Here is a 27,374-nt window from a genome sequence, read left to right as displayed (position 1 = left end):
TGTCCCCAGTCCTGCCTGTGGATACTCAGCTCCAATGGAGATGAGAAGTGAGTATAGAAGTCTTGGGCGCATCTTCCTTTCTCCTTCCCCAGGTTACTTCCAACTTGGGAAAGATGATCTTGAAAGAAGAGATGGAAAAGTCACTGCCTATCCGGAGGAAAACCCGCTCTCTGCCCGACCGGACACCCTTTCATACCTGTGAGTGCCATGGATGGGGCCCCGAATCACCCACAGAATCTGTTTGTCTATCGTGTGGCTGGCACTGTGCTCCTGTGGTACAAGGGACAGAAGATCCTGTGCTGGCTCAAGGCACTCATGCTCTCCTTAGGGCAAGGATACCAGTCATGGAATAAGACTAGATGATAAAAGATAGGATTAGCTATAGCAGAACTAGCAAATTATGTTTAATTTACCAGATGTTTATTGAGTGTCTAATATATGGTGACACAGGAGATTATAAAGAGTCCAAAAATATACTGTCCGTCAGTAGCTTCCAGTCCACGGGGAAATTGACATGGAAATTGGGGTCAGCGCAGTGGGGCAATGTTGGGTGGTGACATGAGAGGCACACAGTGAGTGCTTCGAGGAAACTGTGACAGGGCCTGGGGCCGGAGGGCCAGGGGTAGTGATATGTGTGGGTCACTAGGTCTTGAAGAGAAAGACAAAGTGAGTGGCAGGGGGAGGGGGGTGGAGATGGGCATTGGGGACACTGGGGACAGTGCTGGAGCAAAGGCAAGGAACAGGAAACATTCTGGCCAGCTTACAGGGCCTGCAGGAACCCAGAGTGTGCCCCAGGGTGGCAGGGATTAGCCAGAGAGATAAGGTGGCCTGGGCTCTGGGTATTATGCCTCTAATCATGGGAGTCTAGCCTGGACTTCCCTAGAACATCAAGGCTGGAGCAGAGGGAGGGAGATCTGAGAACCCCAGCTGAAAGTATGAGGCATCTAAAAGCCTAGCGTCAGGAGCCACAGCATCACTCCTCCTACGTCCTGTTGGACAGAGCAGCTTAGCGGGCAGCCTAGACTCAAGGGAAGCCATGACTCAAAGGCACACAGGCCCGGAGATAACATGCAGGCCATCTTCTGAGACACTCCACCACATTTTCCAGAGGTCTAGGTAAGGGCTAAAACTACACATAGATCCAGAGAAGGGAGGTGGGCTTGAGAAATATATAGAAGATGGAGTCAACTGGACTGAGTGGCTGATTGGACATGGGAAGGGAGGGAGAGCCGAGTTGGGATCTTGGCTTGGGTGCTGGGCGGGGATTGGCTTGGGTTTGGGGGAAGGATGAAGGGACTGGTTTGGGACATCCTGGGCTTGAGGCACCTGTAGGTGGGAGCCAGGTCTTGCTCAGTTGGAAGCTTGCAGGATGAGTTGAATTTTAAGCTTGTATATAGTAGCAAGACCTTGAGAAAAAATGGGATCATGCAGAGAAGAGAGGAAAGGGAAGATGTGAAGGCTGAGCCCTGGAGCTGTGCCCTGGAGTGCTCCCCTCAGCAAGATCCAGGATGTGGGAGGCAGGCGTCAGGCCCCAAAGGCCTCTTTCTCTGTGGGCTGGGGACCTGGGTCTGGGAGCAGGTCACAGGAGAAGTTGAGGCTGTCTGCTGAGTGGAAGCAGGGTGAGGCTGGGCGGGTTGGGGAAGGTTTAGACTACCCATTTGCAGGGAAGGGGAACCAGCGCAAGGCATTCATCTGTAGTGAGGATAATCTAGCAGTGTGGGCTTTATCCCCATGGACTGCAGGCAAGAGAGGAGCTGGCTGATTCAGGGCTAGAGTTTTATAAGGCAGGTGCTGAGGGATGAGGGGCTAGGGGAGCTGCTGAGTGGTGGTGAAAGTAGTGATATACCTAACTGTGGGTCGAAGGTCAGGGGTGGGGGTGGGGGGTTGGAGATCAAGACCCCGGGCGTCCCATGACACTGATGAACAGACATGCTGGAAGTGAGCTTGAGAAGTTACAAATAAGGAAGGGTATGGTGTGGTAGCTGCAAAGTGCGATTCCAGGGCTTCAGGAATCAAGGTATTGCAGGTGTGGACAAGACCAGGGGGTGGCCATTTGAAGGGGCTGCCTTGTGGGGGGTGGAGGTGAAGGCCACTGAGATGGGATTCAAGGAGCCGTAAGGGTCATATGTGCATGGACATGCACAGGTCACTGAAAGTCCCCAGGATGATATTTCAGGATGAGTGGGAAGAGTTACAATAGGACCTTTTTAGAAAATGTAGAATAGTGAAGGCTTGAAGAAAGAGGCAGATGGAGAGATGCCCTGAAAGTTGGATTCAATCTATATGTTCCACCAGATTTTGCTATTTAGTCAAAATTAGCTTTTTAACTTCCATTTTGGCCTTGCAAAGTCGAATGGCCAAATATCTGTCATCATCATTTTTGGCATCCCTGATCTTATATGTGACCAGTGATCACATGATTGCATAGGTTATGGTCATAGCTAATCAACCTCAACAATTTCAGAATTTTTTTCTAAGATTTTTTATTTACTTATTTGAGAGAGAGACAGTGAGCACATGTATGAGCAGGGGGTGGGGCAGAGTGAGAGAGAGAATCCCAAACAGACTCCATGCTGAGCCAGGAGCCCGATGTGGAACTTGATCTCAGGACCCTGGGATCATGACCTGAGTTGAAACCACATTGGACACTTAACCTACTGAGCCACCCAAGCACCTTCAACAATTTCAAAATTATGAACAGGCGTGTCATTCCGACGTCATGGTAACATTGAAATGGTCACTTTCAAACATAAATAAGCATTCTAAAAATAATTTGAAGTGAAAATCTTCCTATGTGCTTTGTTGGTTAAAATTCTATCAGCTACTTGAAATATAAATGTATACTTATAAAGTGAAATGCTTCAATAATGAATGATCATTGTAGAAACAGATAATTTCCTGCACAAAATTAAAAAGTATTTTTAAAAATATTAAGAAAATACAAGTTCCTCAAAATACATTTCATGCTCACTAAACTTCCAAGCCACAGGTTCTAAAAGAGTGTTTTAAGAAGACAGATCTGTATATCCTTTAGTTTTGAATCTATCAAGGCTAAAATCTTCAAATAAAAACATTTATCAGGACATCTGGTGGGCTCAGTTGGAGGAGCGTGTGACTCTTGATCCTGGGGTCATGAGTTCGAGCCCCATGTTGGGTGTAGAGATTACTTACATACACTTTTTTTTTTAAGATTTTATTTATTTATTCATGACAGACACACAGAGAGGAAGAGAGAGAGGCAGAGACACAGGCAGAGGGAGAAGAAGGCTCCATGCAGGGAGCCCGATGTGGGACTCGATCCCGGGTCTCCAGGATCCGGCCCTGGGCTGAAGGCGGTGCTAAACCGCTGAGCCACCCAGGCTGCCCTTACATACACTTTTAAAAAAATAGTTATCCAAATGATCACCGTAGAATGCCAACGATTTCTAGTATTTGGACATGAAAGAGTTTTGAGATTTGGCCAAACTAAGAATCTTAGTTACAAAGTTCTTTTTAGGAAAACCTGTTAACTGAAAACCAATTTTCTTGAGTTACAATCTGTGGTGCAAGAAAGTTAAGTGATATGAAATGTGTAAGTTGAAAGTGACATCTGGTCTTGCAAATGTGAAGTCTCTATATATAATTTTAAGTAAGCTTCACATGCAATGCGGAGTTTGAACTCAGGACCCCAAGATCAAGAGTCACATGCTCTCTCCACAAGTGTGACGTCTACTGGCTGCCGGTACAGTCTAGCAGCTGATGGTGCAGAGAACATTATCATTTCTGCATTGTAATAAATAGCAAATGTTGGAAATTTGATTACTAGCATTGCTAATAATAATATTGTAACGATTCAGTAATTTTGACTAAGTTTCAGACATATTTTTGTAGCCCATAGTGTCATTTTATGATGGTGAGCCTCATCGTCTGGCCGTTATTGGCTGACTATCCATTTTAACACTCAGGCATCTCATCCAGATGTGTATTTGGTTAGAGCGATGGCTCAGAGCCTCAGCACAGTGCCGCTTGCTGAAGGTAATGGGCAGGAGCTGGGAGCCAGTAGGCACCCCCACCCCTCGAGCCCCCCAGGTCCATGCTTCACCGCCTTGCCTCTGGCAGGGGAGGCCAGGGAGGCAGCCCTCTCAGGAATGAATGTCAGACCAAAGGCACTGAACAGGGCCTCCTGCTCTCTTCCAGCCTTGCAAGCAGGAACATCCAAGTCGTCTTCTCTCCCCGCCTATGGCAGGACCACTCTGAGCCGGGTAAGGTCCCTGACCAGAGATCACAGACTGGGAGGGAAGAGTGTGCCCTCGGGGCACCTCGGAGGGGCTGAGCTGCTTGGGCATCCGGGGGAGCAAGAGACCTTCAAAGTGAAGGGAAACAGTGCAGACTTCTCCACCTTCCTTCTGATCCCTTCGTGTCCTTTCTAGCTACAGTCCACAGAATTCAGCCCCTCCGGGAGTGAGACCGGAAGTCCAGGTGAGAGGCAGGGCCACCCAATGCCAGGCGAGCTGGGCAAGGGGCCTGAGTAGGCCCCATGGCAGCCCGTGTCTGTGCTGCGGGCAGGGCTGTGGCTTGAGGTTGGGAGGCTGAGCCGGCAGGTTTGGAGGCCTTCTGCCCTTAGAGCCGCCTCTGGACAATAATTCTTCTCTCCTATAGGCCTGCAGGTGAGTGCCTTCTGGAGGGGAACACATGGAGCAGCAGAAGCAAGCCGTGGATGGGTGACAGGGGTGTTGGGGGGGGTGGGGCTACAGAGTTGCCTGGCAAGGACACGAGAAGCCCAGGGTAAGGCTGGGGAGGTCTCCCTGCCCCACTCTGGCTCACTGCGGCTTTGGTCTCCCCAGAACGGAGAGGGCCAGAGGGGGAGGATGGACCGGGGGAACTCCCTGCCCTGTGTGCTGGAGCAGAAGGTGAGGGGCAGGGGCAGAGTCAGGGGTGGTGGGCAGGGGACAGAACCATCTACAGTGGGGGTGGGTCAGCCAGCCTGCGGGGAGAAGCCAGGGAAGCAAATGCACCAAGGGGTCGCTGACGGGAGGGGCAGCAGGGAAGTTGGGGGCAATGGTTGGCAAAACCAGCATGAGCCCCAATGGCCCTTACAGGCTGATCAGGGGCCCAGGGAATTGAGGGGGTTACACTGACAAGAAACTCTATGAGCCTGAGGTTGCCCCCTCTCTGCCCATCCCGCCCCCCAGATCTATCCCTACGAAATGCTGGTGGTGACCAATAAGGGGAGAACCAAGTTGCCTCCAGGTGTGGATCGGATGAGGCTTGAGGTATGCAGAGGAAGTGTGGGGTGGGCCTAGGGGCTTCCAAAGGGGCAGCCTCCCTGGTGGGGGAAGACCTGGGGCCTCTGTGTGAGCGCTCCCTTAGTCATTGGCCCAGCCTCACCCCAGCTCCTGTCTTTAAGCTGCCTCTGGGTGTCCCCTTTCCAGAGACACCTGTCAGCCGAGGACTTCTCAAGGGTATTCTCCATGTCCCCTGAAGAGTTTGGCAAGCTGGCCCTGTGGAAGCGGAATGAACTCAAGAAAAAGGCTTCTCTCTTCTGACCATCCTTCCCGCTCCGTGACTGACGCTCTTCCCTGCTGCTTCGGGGCTCTAGAGCTGGGGTCACTAGACCCCAAAGCATCGTCTCTTAGGGGTGCAGGGTGGTGGTGGGGGATGGAGGTAGGGTTGTCTCCATTCCCCAGGTGAGGGGGAGCCAGGACCTCTGCAGTGCTGGGGTGTGGGACGTGAACTTGCTTCCCCATAAAAAGCCAGGGGCCTCCTTCCCTCCTCCTTGGTCCTCACCGCACAGGGCAGACCCAGTCTGGAGCCCAGCACACACAGAGTCAACATTTGCACCCTCTCCCCCACCCCACCCCCACGGGAAGGTCCCCACAAGAGAGTGAGGAGAAAGGAAAGCAGCACTTAGTGGTCAGGCATGTTGGCAGTCTGGACCCATGGGTGGGTACAACCTTCAGGCCTGCGGGGGGAGGGGGAGAGTGGGGAGCAGCCAGGAGGGCAGGGAGAGCCCCAGGACTCTGTGCACCCAAGCACGCCTCCTCACCTCACCTAGGACAGCTTCCCCTGCACCTGGGCCTCTGGCTTCTCTGATTCTTAGCAGGAGCAGGCTTGAGCTCAGCCTCTAACAATGAAGCCACCCTGCCCTCCAGCTCACCCTCTCCTCTCCTGGTGACCCCTAAGCTTCAAAGCCTCTTGCTCCAGCCCTGTGGCTTCCCTAGAAGCCATGGCTTAGAGTGGAGATGTTGCAGAACCCTGGCCCACCGTCAGCCTCCAGGCAAGTCAGCTAGACTCCAAGCACCCAGGTCCTGTGCAGAACCCAGGCCTTCAGGCTCTCTTTGGATGGGATCAAGAGGCCAGGCTGTGTCCAGGCCACCAGGTCCTGCCCATTTCCATGCATCCCCACCATGCTGTCTAAAGAATGTAATTTATTGGGGCACCCCCAAGCTGCTTTCTCTCCTAACTCTCTGCCCTCCCTTAATCACACTCCCAGCTTCTCTTCTCTACAGATACATATGTGTATATAATTATATATATATTTTTGCCGGGGTCTGGCTTTTGTTCCTGCTCAGGCCCTGGTACCCCTTTCCACTGTGTGTGTGTGTGTGTGTGATAATGCTGTGGGAGGGGGACTCTGCTTGGAATTAAAAGGTTGCATTGGGTCCCCAAATCTATTTGTTCTTTCTGGAACACCTGGGAGCACTTGGGAGAGGCAATGCCAGGCTGAGGGAAGCCTTGGGGGTAAGAGTTCAAATGGGGACCACAGAGGGCTGGAAGAGGCCGGCATCACACACTGCCCCTTCCCCCAGCCCCTGGCCATAAAAGCAGGGGCCAGCCTAGCAGGGTCACATCTGCTGCCTCTTCTTCAGGGGCTGCATGATGAAGTAATGGAGGAAGGACAGAAGGTCACGCTGGAGACTAATACAGGAGCCGGCTCGGGGGCAAGCCTGCTTGTCCTCTGCTGAGGCCTAACCGCTCACCTTGGCAGTCAAGCTCACCAGCATCTGACAAGATTGCACCCTCCAGGGCCTGATACTCCCAGTTCTCTGGGGGAGGCCAAACACACAGAGAAGGTCAAGGATGCAGGAACTGGCAGTAAGCCAACTGCTGAAGAGCAGGCAGGGAAAACCAAGCAATGGAGAAACAAACAGTGGGTGAGATCTAGTGGACCATGGGTGGGGTGGAAGCTGAGAGAGAGGAGGGGGTAATGCACTCTCGATTGACTTGGCAAGGCCTCGCCGGGGGAGCAGACAGGGACCCGGAGTGCGGAGATCTGCCTGGAAGATGGGAAAGAGGATTGTGGGTGCCTGTGAAGGGAGGGGCCAGTCTCAGAACCTAGATGTGGGCGTGTGAGGAGGCGTGTGGCCAGAACGACCAGGCGAGCTGGAGTGTGAGCCTAAGGACTGGACCTGATGCAAGTGTCCTACCCCCGGGATGAGTCTCCACCCCTTTTGGCCAAAGCAAAAGCAAAGTGGTTAAGAATCACTCAAGTATGAACAATTGTTTTAAGCTGTAGGAGTTCCGATGATACATCTACAACATTGTTTTATCCTTCCAACAACCTGTGAGGTCAGTAGCACAGATCAGTTGAAACCTCTCAGCAAAAAAGAACATTGTAGAAGAGACTGTTCATCCTGAAGCCTGAAGCCACATGCAAGTTAACAAGTGGGGGATGGAGACAGACCTCCCCATTTCTTGGCTACTAAGCCAGGACTCCCCAATATAAGCAGCTGCCTCCCAAGGGGTAGCTGGGAGGACAGCCGATGAGGCGGAGAGAGAGAAAGAGGAATCATCTCCGTACTTGTACACAATTTCAGGTATTCAGCCAATGTTTGGAGGGCTTACCCTGTTCCAGCACTTGGGATACAGTGGTAGCAAGTCCAGTACCTCCACGTCCGCAGAGCTCCCGGGCTGTTGGGCATCAAAGGGTGCAGAGGCCGTGTTTGGTCACAGGTCACTGGAAAGTGCTTTTGAGGGGGCAGATTGCATGCTAAGACCTAAAGGATTTTAAGTTCTTGAGACCTGGAGAGGCTTGAAGTGGAGCTGGGTCCCTAAAACAAAACCTTAGAGAATCTCTCAGTGCCTCTTCCCACAACACGCACGCACACACTTGTACGCAGGCACATGCATGTGAACAGATGCAAAACTGTGGTGATCACTCAGTTCAGGGGCTTCCAAACCTTTTTAGTAGCAAACTTAAAAAAAAATCTTATTATTAGTAATTGGAATACATTTATAAGGTGAATTTTATAGCTAATTATGATGAAAATGAATGAGGACCAAGAAGCTTTGATGACTAAAAATATTTTAAGGCAAGATTTCTATACAACAGTTGCCCTTTTATCAAATGCAGGAGCTAATTCACTATTGTATTTGGCTGCACAGTATCGGGAAAATCCTGATTCACACAGATAAGTAGTCACAAAATTGTGGTGTTTTAAAAATGCTCACAAATCCATTCACACTCCTCCCATTGAGTTAGCACAGTGTCAATGTCCCCTCTTCTAGGATCTGGGCTTAGTGACTCGCGCATTTAAAAACAGTTCACCAAAAAAAAATAAAATAAAATAAAATAAAATAAAATAAAAACAGTTCACCCAACAATAGCCTTCTGCCCTCACTTAAATTGACAGGAGGAAAGGCTTTATTTACAGGTCTTCTCTCAAATGAGCTAATCTGGCAGTTAACTGCCACGGGGTCTGTTTGAAAATGCAGTAAAAATTCTGCATGTAGGGGCGCCTGGGTGGTTAAGCGTCTGCCTTCAGCTCAGGTCATGATCCCAGGGTCCTAGGATTGAGCCCGGCGTTGACCTCCTTGGGCTCCCTGCTCAGCAGGGAGCCTGCTTCTGCCTCTCGTCCCCCACCTCCCCACGCTGCTCATGCTCTACCTCTCTCGTTCTCTGAAATAAAATCTTAAAAAAAAGAAAATCCGCATTTAACTTCTAACTGCCTCCAAATAAATTTAACTATTAGCCTGTTAACCAGAAGCCTTAGTAATATAGTCAGTTAACACAGTTCGTATGTTATATGCACCACATACTGTATTCCTACAGTAAAGCAAGCTAGAGAAGAGAAAATATTAAGAAAAGCATAAGGGAGAGAGGCACCTGGCTGGCTCAATTGGAAGAGCATATGATGCTTGATATTAGAGTTGTGAGTTCGAGCCACGTGTTAGGCATAGATCTTACTAAGTAATTAATAATATATAAAAAATAATAATAAACTTTTTAAAAATGTTTAAAAGAAAGAAAATCATATCTCTCTTTGGGACGCCTGGGTGGCTCAGCAGTTGAGCATCTATCTGCCTTTGGCTGAGGGCATGATCCTGGAATTCTGGGATCGAGTTCCACTTTGGGTTCCCTGAGGGGAGCCTGCTTCTTCCTCTGCCTGTGTCTCTGTCTTTGTGTCTCTCATGAATAAGTAAATAAAATCTTTAAAAAAAATCATAAAAGAGAAAAATTACAGACCCAGTACTGCACTGTATTTATCTTTAAAAATGCATGTATCAGCAGACCTGTATAGTTCACACCCATGTTGTTCAAGGGTCAACTGTACATCAGTGGGCTCTGATTATTTTGGCATATAGCACATATAGCTGTGTCCATTGACTTTTACTAGAACTTTTAAGATAAAAATTTTTAAGTGAAGCCAAATGAAAGGTTATAAATTCCTGATGCACTTCTGTATTTGGGAAAAGCTGATTTAATACATACAGCTGCTTCCCTGACCTAGGAGGGAGCAGACCCAGAAACCCACAGGGCAGGACTAGACTCAGGTCTCCAGCTTTCCAGGTCGCCTCTCTGTGCACAAACATAGGCATAAAACGGGCTCATTTATTCCCTTTGTTCTTATACATTCTGGCCTAAAAGCCTCCTCTCCTTTCCCATAGGGATCCTCACCGGGGCCCATTTACAGATGGTCTATTTAGTTCATTTTTCTCAAGCAGCTCTCAGAACTGAGATCCATTTGCTAGCCCTGTCTGTCCCCACACCCTGGTGACTTAGTTGGGGTTCCGGGCTCCACTCCAGGGTACACAGCCATCTCTGGGCTGCTTGGGGCCTCCTGGGCCTCAGCCTGATGCGTGAATGGAGCCCAAGGGGCAGGGTGAGTACAGTGAAACCCCAAGACCCCACAGCTCTCCATCCTTCAGCTTTGCAGTAGAGGCTACTCTCCTCCCTAGTGCAACCCTTGATCCCTCACCCCCCTCATCATGTGTTGAGCAGAAATATATTTGGAACAGATCACCAGCCCTCTCCTCAGAAGATCTTTCCATTGTGAAGGGTGGTGGTGGAGGTGGTAGGGGAAATGGGCTTTAAATCCGTGGAGTTGTAGCTCAGACATTCCAGGAACCCCTACTCTTTTATACAAGTCCTGCCTGCCTACTTCTTGGGTCCAACCTTCCCGGGCAGGGGCCCTCTCCACATGGGTCACCCACCTTGTGTTTCTTTCCTTGATGCTGCCAGGACAACCCGGCCGTTCCTTCCCCCGCAGGACCGCTGGACCAGTGCCCTATCCACTAGAAGGAACAAGCAACAAGTGAAATTAATGTTAGTAATATGCTTCATTTAACCCAGTGGACCTAATGCACTACAGTGTCAACAAGTCATCAACACACAATATCACGAATGAACTAGTCTGCATTTTCTTTTCTGTGCCAGTCTTCAGAACCCGGCGTGTACTTTACCCTCAGCACCTCGCAGTAAGGACCTGCACGTTTGTTTCAGTGCTCCACAGCCACGTGCAGCCTGGGGCTACTCTCCTGGTCGTGGGGGGCGGGGGGTGGGTTGGGGCATCCAGAGACTTACGGGACCCACACAACTGCCCCTTCCTCAGGGAGGAAACTCCCGGGCCCCCTCACCCTTCTCGCTGCCCCTGGCTCCTCCGACCTGCCCCTGCAGAACTTGCACCTGCTCCTCCGCGGCGCCCCTCCCTCCTCCGCTGAGGCTTCGGGCTCCAAGGGCCCCCTCGCTCTCCCCGGTCTCCTTCCCGACAGCGCGCGGGGGCCGGGCAAGGGTGCTGCGGGGGGGGGGGGTGCTGCAGGGCCCCCAGCGGGCCGGGCAGGTGGCGGGGACGGGGGCGGTGGGGGGCTGCTGCGGGGGGTGGTGCTGCGGGGCCCCCAGCGGGCCGGGCGGGGGGGGGGCGCTGCAGGGGTGCTGCTGCGGGGCCCCCAGCGGGCGGGGGGTCAGGGGGGTACTTCTGCGGGCCCCCAGCAGGCCGGGCCGGAGGGCCGGGGGGTGGGTGCTGCGGGGCCCCCAGCGGGCGGGGGTCGGGGGCGGGGGGCGTGCTGCGGGGCCCCCAGCGGGCCGGGCCGGGCCGGGGCGGGGCGGGTCAGCCAGGGCCCCGCCCCCTCGCCGCGCCTCCGGGGCCGCCCTCCGCCCGCGAGCTCCGCCGCCGCCGCCGCCGCCGCCCGGGAGCCGAGCAGGGCCGGGCCGCCGACATGCTGAGCCGGCTCGGGGCGCTGCTGCAGGAGGCCGTGGGGGCGGTGAGGCCCGGGAAGCGGGGCGCGCGGGGCCTCGGCCGGAAGGGCGGGCGCGGGGCCGGGGGAGGAGCCGGCGGGCGGCGGGCGGAGGGCGCGGGCCCGCTCGGGGAGGGACCCCCCTCCCCTCCCCCCTCCCCTCCCCCCCAGGCCGCGGCGCCCTTCCTGGGCCTCCCCTGCCCCGGGTCGCGGCCCGCGCCGAGTCCTCCCTGCGCCTCCGCGTGGCCTCCCTCCCCGTCGCCCTAGTCCCGGCCTCTCCAGAGCATGCCCAGCCCCTAACTAACCCTTTTCCCCAAACGGCTTCCGGTTTATTTTCCTGCCCCGCGTTCCCAGTTTGCTCCCAGTTCCCAAACTCCTCTGTGCCGGAGGGCTCCCTCGTCAGCGGCACTTTCCTCCCCAAGGTGCCTTCCTCCTCCTCCCCCCACGCTCCTCCCTCCCTGGTCACCTGGCTTGGAAAAAGAGGTGCCCTTCCGCCTCCTGCTGAGCCCGCAGACGACCCCAGGACCTTAGTCCCGCGGGTGCGCCCGGCCGGGCCACGGCCACGTCCCGGGAAGCGGGGCTGTTCACCGCGGGGTGGGTCCACACTGACCTTGAGTCAGGAGAGGCCGGCAGCGGGGGACTCCGGGGCGGCCCTGGGGCCGAGACTCGGCGTGTTTGCGGCTTTCTCTCCGGGTTGAAGGCTGGTCAGAGGCGGGTTCGCTTCATTCAGGGAGATAAAAGTGCATGCAGTTCCGATAGACTAGGCCCAACGCCTCTGTTGCAAGTAACCCTGCCAAGAGCCTGTCTGTAAAGTTAACAGTTCTTTTGTCTCCACGTAGAAGTCCTCCTCTAATGGATCGATCTAGTGTATCGTGTCAGATTGGCTCCAGAGCCAAAACCGAGCTTATTATAAATGAGAACAGTCTCAGCCTTAAACTTGTGAAGAAAGTGAAAAAGCTCCGCCCACCTGTCCCCAGCGCTGCATTCCTGGCATCCAGGTGCTTCCAGGGCAGCCCACCTGGGGAGGGGTTCCAGAATGATTTCGCCTTCCCCTCCTCCTTGTTTCCAATCAAAACAGCTGTCATCTTAGAAAGTGATACGGCCAACTGCTACATGCTTCTCAGGGAAAACTCCCTACACCGGGCGGGTAGTCCGGCCAGAGAGTCTTAGTCCCCAGAAGTGAATTTCTGTTGCTTCCAATGCAGGCACTTCAGCATCCGTACCTGGAGGAGAGATTGGTGGTCAAGGGAGATACTTTTGGCTCCTGAGTATAGGATATATAGACAATACCACAGAAGCTTGGCTGCCCCCGCCCCCGTAACTGTCAGGAGAGAGGGGAACCCCTCTTCTCCCCTCCACCCCCACCCACATCAAGGGCATAGGTCTTTCCCTGCCCCCAGCAAGTTGCTTGACTCCTTGTCAAAGAGGAAGAGTGCTCCTTCCTGCCCTCTTCTGACAAAATAAGAACAGCAATTGTTCTGGTTTTTTAAAAAAATATTCTTTATTATTATTAACAGAGGTTGTGAAGATTAATAATTTCTCTTTAAAAATAAATCATCTGCTACAATTTCTCTGGAGTTATAATAGCTAATAGTGGATTCAGGTGAAGATGTTCCCCTTGCTTCCTTCTAACAGTCTACTTTGTTACAGTCTGTTACAGTTTGCTGATCAATGGTGCACCCCGGTCTCTTACTCTTACTGGATTGTTCCTTTTCACTGTAAGCCCAGCTCAAGGGTTTAGGAGACTACAAATGAATCCTAAGGCCCATCACAAAACTGGAAGATGATTATAGTGCCTGTCAAGGGTCAGAGAGCTTTCCTGAGACAAGGAACTATGGAAAGGATGTCTAAGGGAGTTTGCTGAGATACTTAGTAAATATGAATGAGTAGTCACTATTGACAGCGCCCTTTAGGGGCAGGCAGAACTAGAAAACACAGAATCTGAGCCCTCAGGGAGCTCACAGTCTAGTAGAAGAGGTGACTCTAATCCCACAATAATAGTATCACCCAGGACCTGGTGAGAGGCAGGGGCTCCATGTGGATGGTGTGTTTGGTGTTGATCCTGTAAGGGTGCTGCCCCGCACCACTAACTATGAAAGAAGACAAGCTTGCCTGGGCAGCTGAGGGTTGGGGCAAGAGTTTCAGGGCCTCTGATTCAGTGGTATTGCTTCTTTCTCCTGTCGTAATGGCCTTCTAACTGTTCTTGACATCATCTCCTACATGCAACTGTCAGAGGACTCGGAGGACTCTGCCTGAAACACTGCTAGATGTCCTTGAGCTGCACCCCCTCCCACCCCCGCCTGCAAAAAACAGTCCTGACTTGGTGACTTGATGTTCAGGAGCCCACACACTCAATCCATCCTTGTCCCAGACATGCTTTGCAGAGTTCCTTCTGCAGGAAGGAACTTCCTTCATCTCTAATGATTGAATTCGGGCCCCATTCTTCATGGTTTATTTCCAGGGTAACTGCAGTAAAGCCTACTCTGTTCCAGCCCTCTCTTCCCAGGGGCCAGTTTCCACCTCTCCTGTGTTCTCACACCTCTTCCTATAGCTGAGTTATTCGGGGCGGTTTTTATATTGTTCTCCCCAGCACTGGGTGTTCAGCAGCCTTGTATTGCATATAGCATCTAGCGTGGTGTCTTGTACACAGTAGGCACTCAGAAGATAGTTCCTGAATCAGTCAGTAGACGCTCAGTTCTGTAATGCAGTGAAGTGTGAGGTTAGAGAGAGAGGTGTCCAGGAAATCTGGTGAGGCCTTTGTGGAGCTGGTGGCCCTTAGCTGGGCCTCACTGGTGAGCATTCGGATCTAGGCAAATGTAGGGGGACATAGGGCCTCCTGGGCAGAGCAGCCTGAACAAAGACAGAGAGGAGGAAATGAGCACCTGTGGTGACTATTTGATGATGCATTTTCTCCTGTGTATGTTTACTCTGCAAGGAAAGAGAACAAATGCTCTTTCTTGGAGTTTTTGGAGAAAGCAGTTGTTGGGGGTGGAGATGAAGAGATAACTTCTGGAAAAGGGGCAGGTCTGGGGCTTGCTCCTAGCAAAAACAGAATTCCCTGGGGCTGCAGGCTGTGTATCCCCAGCTCCTCTGGCAGCCTGCAGCCTTGGAAAAAAGATGCAAGCGTGGTATAAGTAAGATGCTTTATGAGTATTATGCTAACACTACACACCTGGCTGAACGAAGCTTTTCGATGGCCTCAAACACAGATTTTTGCAGACTCTCGGATTGAGAAGGAACTGAAGGCTTTATCATTGCCATGCTTTCCATCCATATCATTTTGATTTTGTTGTTCTGGGGGGTACTCTCCTGTTTTCTCTCTGTGTCCCTTTATTGTAGCATAACTATCTTGAGAGGATCTATTTCTGTGTCTTTTCCCCCCACCAATATTCCTAGTTCTTCCAGGACAGGCCCTATGGAATCATGACATGTAGCAGGAGTACGGGATTTCCAGGGGAGAAGGGGGCTGGGAGAGGTGCCAAGTGATTGTCCTGGAGAAAATGTGTTACTGTTCCCTTTGAGAATCTGGATCACAGGGCCTCCTCCAGGGCCTAGTACCGACCCAATGCTTCGTAGATGGTGGAACATCTGCTCCAAATGGCAGTGGCAACAGAGCCCGTAATCACTGTGACGACCACTTAGGCTGTGTCTCTGCTCTCTCCACAGCGGGAGCCCAGCATTGACCTGCTAGAGGCCTTCGTGGAGCATTGGAAGTGCATCACGCACTACTACATTGAAAGCACAGGTGGGGCCTCGTTTTCCCTAGCTGGGGGAGCCTTGCATGCAGTGGGGAGGAAGGTGTGGGCAGGGTCACCATGCCAGTCAGAGATGCAGGGAAAAGATGACAACTGCCAGCCGCACAGGAGTCGAGAATGGGGGCTGGCCCCACCCTGATCTTTCATGAGAGGAGCCGTGTGAGGTGGGAGCAGGAACTGTGAAATTGTGCACATCCCTGAGCTGACTGCAAGGCAGAGGCTGAGCTCCACTCGCCCCTAGCTCCCAGCGAGGCAGACTGTCCAGGCCGGCAGTCCCCAAGTGCGTATGCTCAGGGCTTACTGATTAAAAGAAAAGAAATGGAATAAATTCCTCTTTTCCCTGAGCTAACTTAGAGGGCATGTCCCTTATAGAAATTTATGGTAGCAGAATCCGTAGCAGAAGCCAAGGCATGTACCGTGCCTGGGTCCTTCTCCCCAGCTGACACCCCAGGGAGCCAGCTTTGGGTAATCTGGGCCCATCAGGATCACTCATTGAGGGGGTGGAATCTGATTGGCTGCTTTGTAGTCAGTACGTTGGTATTGGTGGATACATGCTGGTTGCCAGGTAACCTGTCCTGCATCCCTGGCTTTCTACCTCCTGGTTCAGATTGTGGTTTGATTCCAGTCTACCCCTTACCTGAAGACTGTATTTCCAGCCTGAGCTAGCCCAAGAAATTAAAAAACAGTCTTTGGACACTCTGAGGAACACCCCCGCCTTCTGAGAAACACCCCCCCCCCCCCCCCCCGACGGTCCTTTTAGACCAGGTTTCTCCATCTTGGAACAGTTGACATTTGGGCTTGATCACTATTTGTAGCGCAGGGCTTCTGGGGGTGCATTGTAGTATGTTTAGCAGCAGCTATGGCTTCTACCGACTAGATAGATGCCAGTAGCAACCCCTCCCCATTTCAATAGCCATAAATGTTTCTCCAAACATTGCCGAATGTTCCTGGGGGCAAAATCACCCCAGTTGAGAACAACTGCTTTAAACTGAAGTCTTTTTTTCTTTTTTGAGATATAATTGATGTGACATTATATCATGTAAATTGGGTGTACAATATATTGATTCGATATATAGATACATTGTGAAGTGATCACCACAGTGAGTCTAGTTAATATCCATCACCCTAACTAGTTACCAATTTTTTTTTCTCGTCATGACAAGTTTTAAGATCTACTCTTAGCAATTTTTAAATATGCAATACATTAACTATAGTCAACAGGCTGTATAACATTCTCAGGACTTATTTATTTATTTATTTATTATTTTTGTTTTTTGTTTTTTAAAGAGGGAGGGGGACAGAGAGAAATGGAGGGAGAGAATATTAAGCAGGCTCCATGCCCAGCGCAGAACCTGACACAGGGCTCACTTTTACAATCCTGAGCTGAAATCAAGAATCAGACACCCAACTGACTGAGCCACCCAGGCGCCCCAGGACTTATTTATTTTTTGACTGGAAGTCTGTACCTTTTAGACTGATATCTTGACAGCCCCAATCTACCAGGATGTAGGAAAAGATCCAGAACTGACTCAGGTCCACCTGGGGCTTCACCTGAACCCAATCCATTAATTTCCAGAACAGTCCCTAGACCATAGGTATGGGGGTGAGTGAGGTGAGCTCTGTTGCTGAAAAGCCAGTGCTTTCAAGAAAAGCTAGGGGGTGCTCCAAGGCTGGTCCCAAAGCACCAAAACTTGCTTTACACAAATACTCTCTACCTGAGACTCTCATTAAGAAAGCTCCAGCTTCTCCATCAAGACCTTTGCATGATGGAACAAGTTTGCCTCCAAACCCGTGGTCATGCACGGATTTTTTTCTCCTTTGTAAAAAAAAAAGTTGTTTCTCCTTTCTGCCTCTTGTAAGTGTAAAAAGGACAGGAGGTTTACCTCTCAGGAAGCTCCTCCAAGACAGCTTCTAAATTCGATGACAGAGAACCTTGAGCCCACGGCTTCTCACTCAGGCCCAGAGCTGGCCTGAAGCCTGGGCAGTGTACCCTCCTATATGCCCCAGGGTTAGGAGAAAAAATGATGCCACTTCCCTCTGATAAAGTGCTAGAGTATGTACACATTCCCAGTCAGAGGGCTGTATCATGGGTCTCATCCCAAAGGTATTTTGTATTTTTTTTTTAAGATTTTATTTATTTATTCATGAGAGACACAGAGAGAGTCAGAAACATAGAGGGAGACACAGGCTCCATGCAGGGAGCCTGATGTGAGACTAGATCCCAGGACCCCAGGATCATGTCCTGAGCCAAAGGCAGACTTTCAACCACTGAGCCACCCAGGTGCCCCATCTTTTGTCTTTTTAGGTTTAGAGGCACCAACTGTAAATTTCCACTTCCCCTAGTCTTTGTTCAAAGCAAACCGGTGACTTGGCCTTTCTCCAGGGATACCCTCAGTCTCCCTCCACCCCTGAGACCCCATGGGCTTGACCTCATCAAGCCAAAGTGCCACTCTTCACCCCACTCACCCTTGTTTCCTGAATCTCTGTTAGATGAAAACACCCCTGCCAAGAAAACGGATATTCCCTGGCGGCTGAAGCAGATGCTGGACATCCTGGTGTACGAGGAGAGGCAGCAGACAGGAGCTGGCGAGGCTGGGCCCTGTCTAGAATACTTGCTGCAACACAAAATCCTGGAGACCCTATGCACACTGGGCAAGGCCGAGGTGGGCAGGACCCTGGGGTGCCCCTGGAACCTTCCACCCAAACTGGAGCCCTCTGACTTCTAGGCTCGTCCACCTGTGTTTCCGTCATGTCATGGATTTGCGCCCATTGTTTAGTCAGGGTTCATTTGGAGAAGGTGTGCTAAGAACCAGGCATGTGCCAGGCAGGATCCTGAATGCTGGGGATACAGTGGTAATGAAAACAGACAAAACTTCTAGTCAGAGAGAGGTGGGTAATTGGGCGGCCCACACATAGTATATTCAACGATGACAGGGTTATGGAGAACAGAAAAGCGGGAAGGGGAATCGGCAGTGTGGGAAAGCCAGTTTCTTTTTTTTTTTTTTTAAGATTTTATTTATTTATTCGTGAGAGACACACAGAGAGAGAGGCAGAGACATAGGGAGAGGGAGAAACAGGCTCCATGCAGGGAGCCCAATGTGGGACTCAATTCCGGGACTCTGGGATCATACCCTGAGCCAAAGGCAGATGCTCAACCGCTGAGTGTTACGTTTTGGTAATTCTTGGTAATATTTCAGACTTCGTTATTATATTCATTATGGTGATCTGTGATCAAAGATCTTTGATGTTGTTGTTGTCGTCATTGAGGGTACTACAAATAGTGCCCATGTAAGACTGCTCCACTGACCAGCCATTCCCCATCTTCCTCTCTCTTCTCGGGCCTCTCTAATCCCGGAGACACCATAATATTGAAATTCAGCCAACTAATAACCCTACAGTGGCCTCTAAGTGTTTAAGTGAAAGGAAGAGTCACATGTCTCTCACTTTAAATCAAAAGCTAAAGTGATTAAGCTTAGTGAGGAAGGCACATTGAAAGCCGAGACAGGCCAAAAGCGGGCCTCTTGCACCAACCAGTTAGCCAGGTTGTGAATACAAAGGAAAAGTTGTTGAAGGAAATTAAAAGTGCCTTCCAGTGAACACATGAATGATAAGAAAGCCAAACAGCCTTATTGCTGATGTGGAGAAAGTCTGAGTGGTCTGCATAGATGAAACCAGCCGGGACATTCTGTTAAGCCAAAGCCTATCCTGAGCAAGGCCCTGACTCTCCTCAGTTCTGTGAAGGCTGAGAGCAGTGAGGAAGCTGCAGGAGAATAGGTGGAAGCTGCCAGAGGTGGGTTCACGAGGTTTAAGGCCAGAAGCCGTCTCTACCACAACCCAGTGCAAGGTGAAGCAGCCAGTGCTGGTGTAGACACTGCAGCACGTTCTCCAGGAGATCCAGCCAGGATAAGTGATGAAGGAGGCTACACTGAACAACACATTTCCAATGTAGAGAAAATGGCTTCTATCGGGAGAAGATGCCAGCTAGGACTTTTATAGCTAGAGAGAGGAGAAGTCAGTGCCTGGCTTCAAAGCCTCAAAGAACAGCCTGAACCCCTCTTTAGGGGCTAATGCTGCGGGTGCCTTGACGTTGAAGCCAGGGCTCATTGACCGTTCTGAAAATCCCAGGGTCCTGAAGAATTATGCTAAGTCCACTCTGCCCCGTGCTCTGTGAACGGAGCAACAAACCCTGGATGATGGCGCTTCAGATCACAACATGGTTTATTGAATATTAAGTCCATTGTTGAGAAGTACCGCTCAGAAAAAAATATTCTTTTCAAAATACGACTGCTTATTGACAATGCACCTGGTCACACGTGAACTCTGATGGAGACGTATACTGAGATAAATGTTGTTTTCTGCTCACATAGCATCCATTCTGCAGCCCAGGGATCAAGGAGTCATTTGACTTTCAAGTCTCATTATTTAAGAAATACATTCTGTAAGGCTGTTGCTGCCATATATAGTGATTCTTCTGAGGGATTTGAGCAAAGTCAATTGAAAACCTTCTGGCAAGGATTCACCATTCTACGCGGGTGCCATTAAGAATATTTGTGATTCATGGGAAGAAGTCAAAATATCAACATGAACAGGAGTTTGGAAGAATGTGATTACAACCTGCATGGATGACTTTGATGGGTTCAAGACTTCAGAGGAGGAAGTGTGGGGGAAAGAGCAAGAGGAGTAGAACTGGAGGTAGAGCCTGAAGATGGAACCGAATGGCTGCCATCTCATGATCAGATGAGGAGTTGCTGCTTGTGGATGAGTAAAGAAAGTGGTTTCTTGAGATGGAATCTACTCCTGGGAAGACTCTGGGAAGATTGTTGAGATGACAACAAAAGATTTAGAGCATTGCGTAAACTTAGTCGATAGAGCAGGGGTAGGTTGGAGAGGACAGATGCTAGATTTGAAAGAAGATCTACTGTGAGTAAAATGTATCAAAAAGCATCTCCTGCTACTGAGAAATTATTCATGAAAGCAAGAGTCCATCCATGTGGCCAGCTTCATTGGTGTCTTATTTTAAGAAATCCCCACAGCCATTCCCACCTTCAGCAGCCACCACCCTGATTAGTCAGCAGTCACCAACATCGAGGCAAGCACCTCTGCCAGCAAAAAGGTTACAATTCACTGAAAGCTCAGGTGATAGCGTCTTTTAGAAATTATTTTTATGTTTTTAATTTTTAAAAAAGATTTTATTCATTTATGCATGAGAGACACACAGAGAGAGAGAGACATAGGTAGAGGGAGAAGTGGGCTCCCTGCAAAGAGCCCAATGCAAGACTCAATCCCAGGACCCCAGGACCACGACCTGAGCCAAAAACAGATGCTCAACCACTGAGGCCACTCAGGCATCCCAAGAAATTAATCTTAAATTAAGGTTACATACGTTGCTTTTTAGAACTAAAGCAATTGCACAATTAATAGGCTACAGCATAGTGTAAAAATCATAGCTTTTGTCTTCACTGGGAAGCCAAAATCTTAATTTGACTTGCTTTATTGGATATCCACTTATCGCAGTATTTGCTTTATTGAGGTGGTCTGGAAGCAAGGTGTGCCTGTAGTGGGGGAAGTGACTCGTGGTGACAGAAGAGAGGATGGTGCTGTGGGCTGTGGGGGAGGAGCATTCCTGGCAGCAGGCATGGCTTCACCTGATGGGCACCCTGCTCCTTGACCCCGCAGTACCCCCCGGGCATGCGACAGCAGGTATTCCAGTTCTTCAGCAAGCTTCTGGCCCAGGTGCAGCATCCCCTCCTGCATTATCTCAACGTCCACAGGCCCGTGCAGGTAAGGGACCCAGACAACCAAGGGGTGTCTGAGGGTCAAGCCCCCTCTCTTCCCTGCTACCTCATTCTTCTTTCTAATTTGCTTCCCTTCTAGAAGCTTCTCCGACTTGGTGGGACAGTCCCCGGATCCCAGACAGAAAAGGAGGAGGTACAGTTCACCACCGTCCTCTGCTCAAAGATCCAACAGGACCCAGCTCTGCTCACCTATATCCTGGAAGTGAGCATCTCGGAGGAAAAGAAGTGGGAGGGCCCAGACCCCCAGGGCCAGCCCCTAGGGCCCTTCTGAGGAAGCAGAGGGTGGAGCAGGTATTCACGTGCCTCAGCTTCCCCTATAGCTCCACGCTGAGGCCCGGACAGCCAGCACATCCTGCCTTCCCAAGGGGGCACCGTGGGGAATGCTCTGTACCACGACCTGGCTTCACCCGACCTTCTTTGCAGGGTAAAAAGATGGTCAGTAGGAAGAAGTCATCCAGAGAACCCAGCACCCTGCCTAGAGAGGCAGCCAACATCCCAGACAAGGACGACCCGCACAGCAAGGCTCCTGACAGGAGTTCCGGTGGGGCCCAGGCCTTGAGCCCCCAGCCGCCTGCCGAGATGGAGGAGCCGGGTGGAGGGGCTGCAGACAGCAACCTCATCACGTCCCTGATGGGCTTGTGCAAGAGCAAGGTGCTGGCTGCCGAGACAGAGCGGGCAGGGGTGAGGAGGGCAGGTGGCTGGGAGGGGACTGGAAGTTAGATGTATGTCCCTGAAGCGGTCCCCTTTTCTCCCCAGAAAGGTCGGGTGGCTCTGAAGGCCCAGGAAAACCTGCTGCTCCTGGTAAGTGTGGCTTCGCAGGCAGCTGCCACCTACCTGGTGCAGAGCAGCCCTTGCTGCCCTGCTGTCGCCGAGCATCTCTGCCAGCTGTACCAGGCCCTGCCCACCTTCCTGGACCCAGCAGACATTGCCGCTTTAGAGGGTATCAGCTGGAGGTAGGCGCTTGGGCTTGGCCGGGAGCCGGGCTACAGCTGCAGGGGATGGAAGCCCTCCCTGCCCTCTGGTAGCCGCTCCTCTGGTTTTCCAGGAGGGTAGGGACCCCTGCTGGCCACCTTCTTCCTGAGGGCACCACCCATCCTTCTGGGGCTTTCCCTCCAGGGAAACATCACTTTTGCTTCACCTCCCTCACCTCACCCCCGACCCGCAACAGAGGGTGCAGGGAGAAGGGGCCCAGGTTCTGGAACATACCTGAGGCAGGCCCCACAGCCCCTCCCTTACTCCCTCTCAGGCTGCCCAGCGCCCCATCTGATGAGGCTGCCTTCCCTGGCAAGGAGGCCTTGGCTGCCTTTTTGGGCTGGTTTGATTACTGTGACCACCTCATCATGGAGGCACACATGGTGAGCAGGAGCCGGCGCCAGCAGGGCTCTCTGGGGGGCGGGGGAGGGTGCCCCACAGTTCACCCCACTCCCTTCACCGTGTCCACCTTGAGGACCGAGGGGTCTCTTGGGAGCTAGGCAGGGCCCCCAGCCTGCCTGTTGTGTTAGACGCTGTGCAAGGACACAGTTGTTTCTCAGGGGAAAACTGTCATGGAGGTAAAACGTGCATAAGACATGTTCTTTGGCACCTAGGTGGTTGCAGACGCCTTGGCAAAGGCTGTGGCTGAGAAGTTATTCGTGGAGATTCTGCAGCCCCACCTCCTGCATGTGTGAGTCTCTGTTCCCTTGGGCACGGCCATGGTCTGGATCCACTGGCCCACCCCACCAAGTTCCCTCCTGTCCCTAAGGCCGGGGGTCTCCTTGGCCATAGTCACGTGGGTCTGTGGGTTCCATGGTTCGTGTTTGCCAAGTCTGGCCCCTGACACACGTGGCTCAGAGCCACATGGGCTGACGAAGGCCTCCAGCTCTTGGACTCCAGGGCCTCCAGAGGGCTAGGGAGCAAGCAGGGAAATACCAACCAAGACATAAGGAACCCAGGAAAGGGTGCTGTCATCCTCACATTCATTCACCCCTGGCTCCCTCTCTGGTCTCCCCTCCCCTGCCTGGCTCTCAGCCCCAAGGAGGCCTGGCTCAGTGCTCTCTCCCTGTAGTTCAGAGCAGAGCGTCCTGACCTCCACCGCCTTGCTCACGGCCATGCTGCGTCAGCTCCGCTCCCCGGCGCTGCTGCGAGAGGCCGTGGCTTTCCTCCTGGGCACAGAGCCACAGCCTGCAGCCCCCGACGACGGCCCCCGCACTCTGTGCGCTCACCTCATCGGGCATTGCGACCACCTCTCTGATGAGGTGAGGTGGGGGGGCCTCGTCCTTCTGGCTCCCACCAGCCCCCAACCAAGGGATTTCCTGAGGGCTTCTCCCCGCTTGCATTAGCTTACCAGGTGGTACTACCCTCGAGGCATCAGAACACATACCCCCCAAAAAGCATGACACAGTCATGGCGGCTTTTGTCACATAGTAATCATCTGTGATCAGATATTCGCCGGGTGACTTTGTCTTCCAAACCTACTCATACTCATTTGGCTTTTTGGAGGCTCACAGCTCCCCTGAGCTGGGTGAGGCTGCTATTCCGTTCATTTCTCAGACCTGGGAACCGAGACACAGAAGCGCCAGTTGGCTCATTTGCTAGCACACATCAAATTGGTGACAGAACCAGGGCGGGGGGCAGACTCCCGGCTCCCACACCAGCACCCACTCGCTACCCCTGGTCTTGCCTTATCCGAGGGAGCCATTCCTAGGGACTCCTGCTGACCCTTTCTCACCCAGATCAGCATCACCACACTGCGGCTATTCGAGGAGCTGCTCCAGAAGCCGCACGAGCGGATCATCCGCAGCCTGGTGCTGGGCCACCTGGAGGGCCGCCATTATGTGGCCCGGGGCTCCCCCGAGCCCGAGAGCTACGAGGACACCGTGTAAGTGAAACCCCACGCCCCTGGGACCCAGCGCGGCCCTCAGTACCCAGTGCTCGCTCATTCCTTCATTCCTGGTGTCACTTGCCGGCCCTGGCCACAGAGATTTGGAGGAAGACCCCTACTTCACAGACGGCTTCCTCGACTCCAGCTTTCAACCCTCTGCAAAGCACCCCCCGGCCCCCCTCACCAACTTAGATGGCAAAACAGCCGTGACTGAGATCGTCAACAGGTAGGGAGCCGCTCTGGAACCCGAAGCCACTTGAGGTCTGTTCCATCTTCGGCCAGAGCCCTGATGAGGCGCAGCCCAGGAGGGAGTGTGCCCTCAGGGCTGGAGTGGAGCGAGGAGGAACGGGGTGGCCCAGGCGGTGCCCCTCCACACCCAGGTCTTGTCTCTCAGTTTCCTCTGCCTGGTTCCTGAGGAAGCCAAGACCTCGGCTTTCCTGGAGGAGACCGGATATGACACGTACGTCCACGATGCCTACGGACTGGTGAGTGTCGAGGCCTGTGCCCATGCCTGCTCCTCAGCCCTCAGAGCCATGGCATTGATAAGCCCCACCTCCTCCGTCTGTGATCTGCCCAGGGTGCTCCCTACTCCGGCCAAGAGATCGAGTCCATCCCTCCCACGTGGTTCCCTGTGTCTGCGGATGCCTCCTGGCCACTGGGCCTCCCTCCTCAACTCTCACCACTGTTTCAGTTCCAGGAATGCAGCTCCCGAGTAGCCCCTTGGGGCTGGCCCCTGGGTCCCACACCCCTGGACCCCCATGAACCCGAACGGCCTTTCTTTGAGGGTCACTTCCTCCGAATGCTGTTTGACCGCATGTCCCGGATTTTGGAACAGGTAGCCAACAGGCCTGGGCCCTGGCTACAGGGTGAGGGCCGGCAGGAGAACTCAGGCAGGTGCTTCTGGAGCCCATAAGAACAGCCGCCCAGCCCTGGGGGTTGAGTCCTCTTTGGTGCTTCAGCTCCAGACCCCCCCACCCCTCCCCCTTCTCCAGGCGGGAAGCCCCGTCTTGCCTCTGCCCCACACGCCCTAACATGTCCTGGCCCTCAGCCCCAGGGAATCCATGACACACACACACATCACGTGAGACTCCCACCCCCGCACACGTTCACACTGGCCAGGCGCCTTGCTGGGGGAGTGCAAAAAATGCTCACCGCCCCCTGCCAACCCTCGGCTTGTCCACCGTGTTCCCTACAGCCATACAGCCTGAACCTGCAGGTGACCTCAGTCCTGTCCCGGCTTGCCCTCTTCCCCCACCCCCTTATCCATGAGTACCTCCTGGATCCCTACATCAACCTGGCCCCTGGCTGCAGGAGTCTGTTCTCTGTGCTTGTCAGGGTAAGGATGTCGGAGCCCAAGGGTGTGTGCCAGTGGGGTGGCAGGAAGGGAGGGGAACAGGAAGGAGGATGGGGGCAAGGGCTGCAGGAGTGGGCACCCCGGACAGCTCCGGGGAAAGCACAGGCACACACACCCACCGACCGCGGCACGGCAGAGCTAGGGGACCCTGCAAGAGTGTCACTGGCCCCCACCTCAGTCCTGTCTTATTCCTGCTCTAGGTGATAGGGGACTTGATGCAGAGAATTCAGAGGGTTCCCCAATTCCCAGGCAAACTGCTCCTGGTGCGCAAGCAGCTGATGGGTCAGGTTCCCGGGGAGCAGTAAGTAACCCAGGGCAGTGGGTGCCCAAGAGTGGACCCTAGGGTGGGAAGGCAGACTGCTCCAGGGTAGTGGGAGGAGCACAGGCCAAGGGGTGATGGTGGCCCATCGCTGACCTCTGTCTTCACTCAGAGGTGTGTGGCACTGGAACGTGCCACCTGGGCACTGGGATGTCATACTGGGCACACTCCCACCACCTCCCAGCCATGACTCCCATGCTGTCTCCCTCAGGCTGGACCACCAGACCCTCCTCCAGGGTGTGGTGGTTCTTGAGGAATTCTGCAAGGAGCTGGCTGCCATCGCTTTTGTCAAGTTCCCCCCACATGGACCTCACCTGCACCTTTCTCCTCCCCGAGAAGGGCACGTCTGAGCCAGGAGCAGGACAGGACACCTCTGCCCGAGAGCTCCCTCCCACCTGGCACTGCCGCCACCTCCTGCCTCCCAGGGTGGGGGCTCGGCTCCATCTCCTCTACATCCCAGGCGCTTCTGCCTCTGAGGAGGCCTGGGCTTCCACTCCAGGTTCACTCCAGGAGACCCGGGCCTGTCAGCCACACGAGACTGGGTTCGGGGAGTGGGTCTCCAAGGTACCAGAAGCCACGGAGCAAAAGAGATGGCCTCCCAGACAGCATGGTGTCCTCGGGGCCTTCTCAGGGGAGCTGGGTAATTGCCAGGTGAGCAGCCAGGCCCAAACCCTCGCGTGTTCTGTGTCTACAGGCCATTTCCGGGGCCAAGACTTATGGTCAGTCCCAGGGGCACAGAGGGGAGTGAGTGATGGTTCTGAGGCTGGTCAGGACTGCAGGCCAGAGAGACGGGGGTACAGGAGCCCTGTCTCTGACACAGTAGGTGCCACAGACACTGCTGACACTTGACATTTTTTTCTCTTGCCTTCTTGGCTTAACCTGTGGCAAAGGCACAGTGGATAGCCAGGGAAGCCCACTGTTCCTGCCCAGCCCTCCTAGAGACTGTTGCAAAATTCCCAACCGCCTCGTGGCAAATATCCAAAGCCTGCTCCGCGCCCAGGTGGGGGCAGCTGCTAATGAGAGCCTTGGTACAACTGCAGCCAGGGCGGGAGAGGGCTTGGGAAGTGGGGGGGCTGGGTGCCAGGCTCCGGCTCCAGCTGGTTTCTCTCTGGCGCCTCTGAACCCGTCTCGGCAGGTCCAACACACCTGGGCAGAGGGGCTCAGAGACCGGGGGAGGCCAGGCCTGGCCCTCAGCATTCCACCCCGCCGCAGTGTCCTTGATGGAATACTCTTCCAGGAGAGCCAGGGAGCTCAGGACAGACGAGGCCAGGACGCCCACCTGACCCCAGGCCCCCAAGGCCTGGCGGGGAGGTGCTGGGGCACAGGCAACCAGTTGTAGTGTTGTTCTCCCTACGTGCCCTTCACGGCTGGGGCTGCCACCCCACCCGGCCCGAATCTGTCTCAACCTGCAGGAACACACAGGCGGCGCCAGGCATTACCTCACAGCAGGACTGCAGTTGCTGGCTTCGCTCCTGGGCAAGGAGGAGCAGGCCAGAGCCTCTTTCGCTTCCTTTTCCTGCCTGTGCCGCTTCTAGAAGCCGGCCGCAGGTTGCCAGGAGGTGACATGAAAGAGGAGGAACTCAGTGACCTCTCCCTCTCCTGCATTCCTCCAAGCTGCGGAGGACTTAACTGCCGCTCTGAAGGACACCATGCCTGTGCGTGCATGCGTGTGCGCGCACGTGGGAGTTGGCGTGGGACAGGACAGCCGAGCTCACGGGGCAAACGGAGTCTGCACTCTGCAAGTCAGAAAACGTTTGAGCGTCCGGGAGTCACAGATCCTCTCCTCCTCCATCCCCTTCAGCATTTGCACTGCGTCCCCCCAGACGACACAGCAATAAATGATTTGGTTGCATGGACA

General features: G+C 53.2%; 2 protein-coding genes and 1 long non-coding RNA gene across 16 annotated transcripts in view; 2 read left to right on the top strand and 1 right to left on the bottom strand.

Moving 5' to 3' along the window:
- Positions 1-6,649, top strand: part of DMTN (dematin actin binding protein) — a 21,875-nt gene extending 15,226 nt beyond the window's left edge. For 4 of the 6 annotated variants that reach the window (XM_072796366.1, XM_072796365.1, XM_072796364.1 and 1 more), the window contains 7 exons: positions 93-198; positions 4,177-4,241; positions 4,410-4,458; positions 4,639-4,646; positions 4,824-4,889; positions 5,172-5,252; positions 5,412-6,649. In XM_072796366.1, the coding sequence (XP_072652467.1) occupies positions 93-198; positions 4,177-4,241; positions 4,410-4,458; positions 4,639-4,646; positions 4,824-4,889; positions 5,172-5,252; positions 5,412-5,525 (489 nt within the window). In that variant the 3' untranslated portion in view covers positions 5,526-6,649. Of the gene's footprint in view, positions 1-92; positions 199-4,176; positions 4,242-4,409; positions 4,558-4,638; positions 4,647-4,823; positions 4,890-5,171; positions 5,253-5,411 lie in introns of those variants that run through there. The other 2 variants (XM_072796360.1, XM_072796361.1) reach the window with 1 other exon arrangement.
- On the bottom strand, positions 2,467-12,731 carry LOC140616045 (uncharacterized). Of its 6 annotated transcripts, XR_012016542.1 has the most exons (4): positions 11,739-11,875; positions 10,414-10,494; positions 7,825-7,890; positions 2,467-7,256 (listed from the first exon to the last, which is right to left on the bottom strand). It is a non-coding gene; the product is annotated as an uncharacterized lncRNA (long non-coding RNA). The 6 variants fall into 6 exon arrangements; XR_012016544.1 differs by lacking the exon at positions 11,739-11,875 and adding an exon at positions 12,044-12,731 and having other exon boundaries at positions 2,467-7,890; XR_012016545.1 differs by lacking the exon at positions 11,739-11,875 and adding an exon at positions 11,900-12,035 and having other exon boundaries at positions 2,467-7,890.
- On the top strand, positions 11,352-27,374 carry FHIP2B (FHF complex subunit HOOK interacting protein 2B). 4 transcript variants are annotated; one of them, XR_012016540.1, is made up of 18 exons: positions 11,352-11,460; positions 15,100-15,178; positions 17,679-17,851; positions 20,865-20,969; positions 21,063-21,185; positions 21,407-21,634; positions 21,740-21,936; positions 22,230-22,338; positions 22,570-22,646; positions 23,028-23,217; positions 23,695-23,840; positions 23,941-24,069; positions 24,238-24,328; positions 24,535-24,678; positions 25,039-25,179; positions 25,398-25,498; positions 25,728-26,167; positions 26,929-27,374. XR_012016540.1 is itself a non-coding variant. In XM_072796359.1 (17 exons), exons 1-17 carry the CDS (start codon positions 11,416-11,418, stop codon positions 25,864-25,866), a joined length of 2,217 nt encoding a protein of 738 aa, XP_072652460.1. In that variant the 5' UTR covers positions 11,352-11,415; the 3' UTR covers positions 25,867-27,374. The 4 variants fall into 4 exon arrangements, 1 of the variants encoding a protein (XP_072652460.1); XR_012016539.1 differs by having other exon boundaries at positions 26,652-27,374; XR_012016538.1 differs by having other exon boundaries at positions 25,728-26,516; positions 26,652-27,374.

This window comes from Canis lupus, chromosome 24, assembly GCF_048164855.1.
Source record: "Canis lupus baileyi chromosome 24, mCanLup2.hap1, whole genome shotgun sequence".
NCBI lineage: Eukaryota > Metazoa > Chordata > Mammalia > Carnivora > Canidae > Canis > Canis lupus.
Note: the sequence above shows the minus strand (reverse complement) of the source record. Positions and strands in the feature narration are given on the sequence as shown.

Coding starts and splice junctions, on each gene's coding strand:
- FHIP2B (XM_072796359.1), top strand. CDS start 11,416: ATGCTGAGCCGGCTCGGGGCGCTGCTGCAGGAGGCCGTGGGGGCG. Junction 22,339..22,569: donor TCATCATGGAGGCACACATG/GTGAGCAGGAGC, acceptor TTTGGCACCTAG/GTGGTTGCAGACGCCTTGGC. Junction 23,841..23,940: donor GAGAGCTACGAGGACACCGT/GTAAGTGAAACC, acceptor CCCTGGCCACAG/AGATTTGGAGGAAGACCCCT.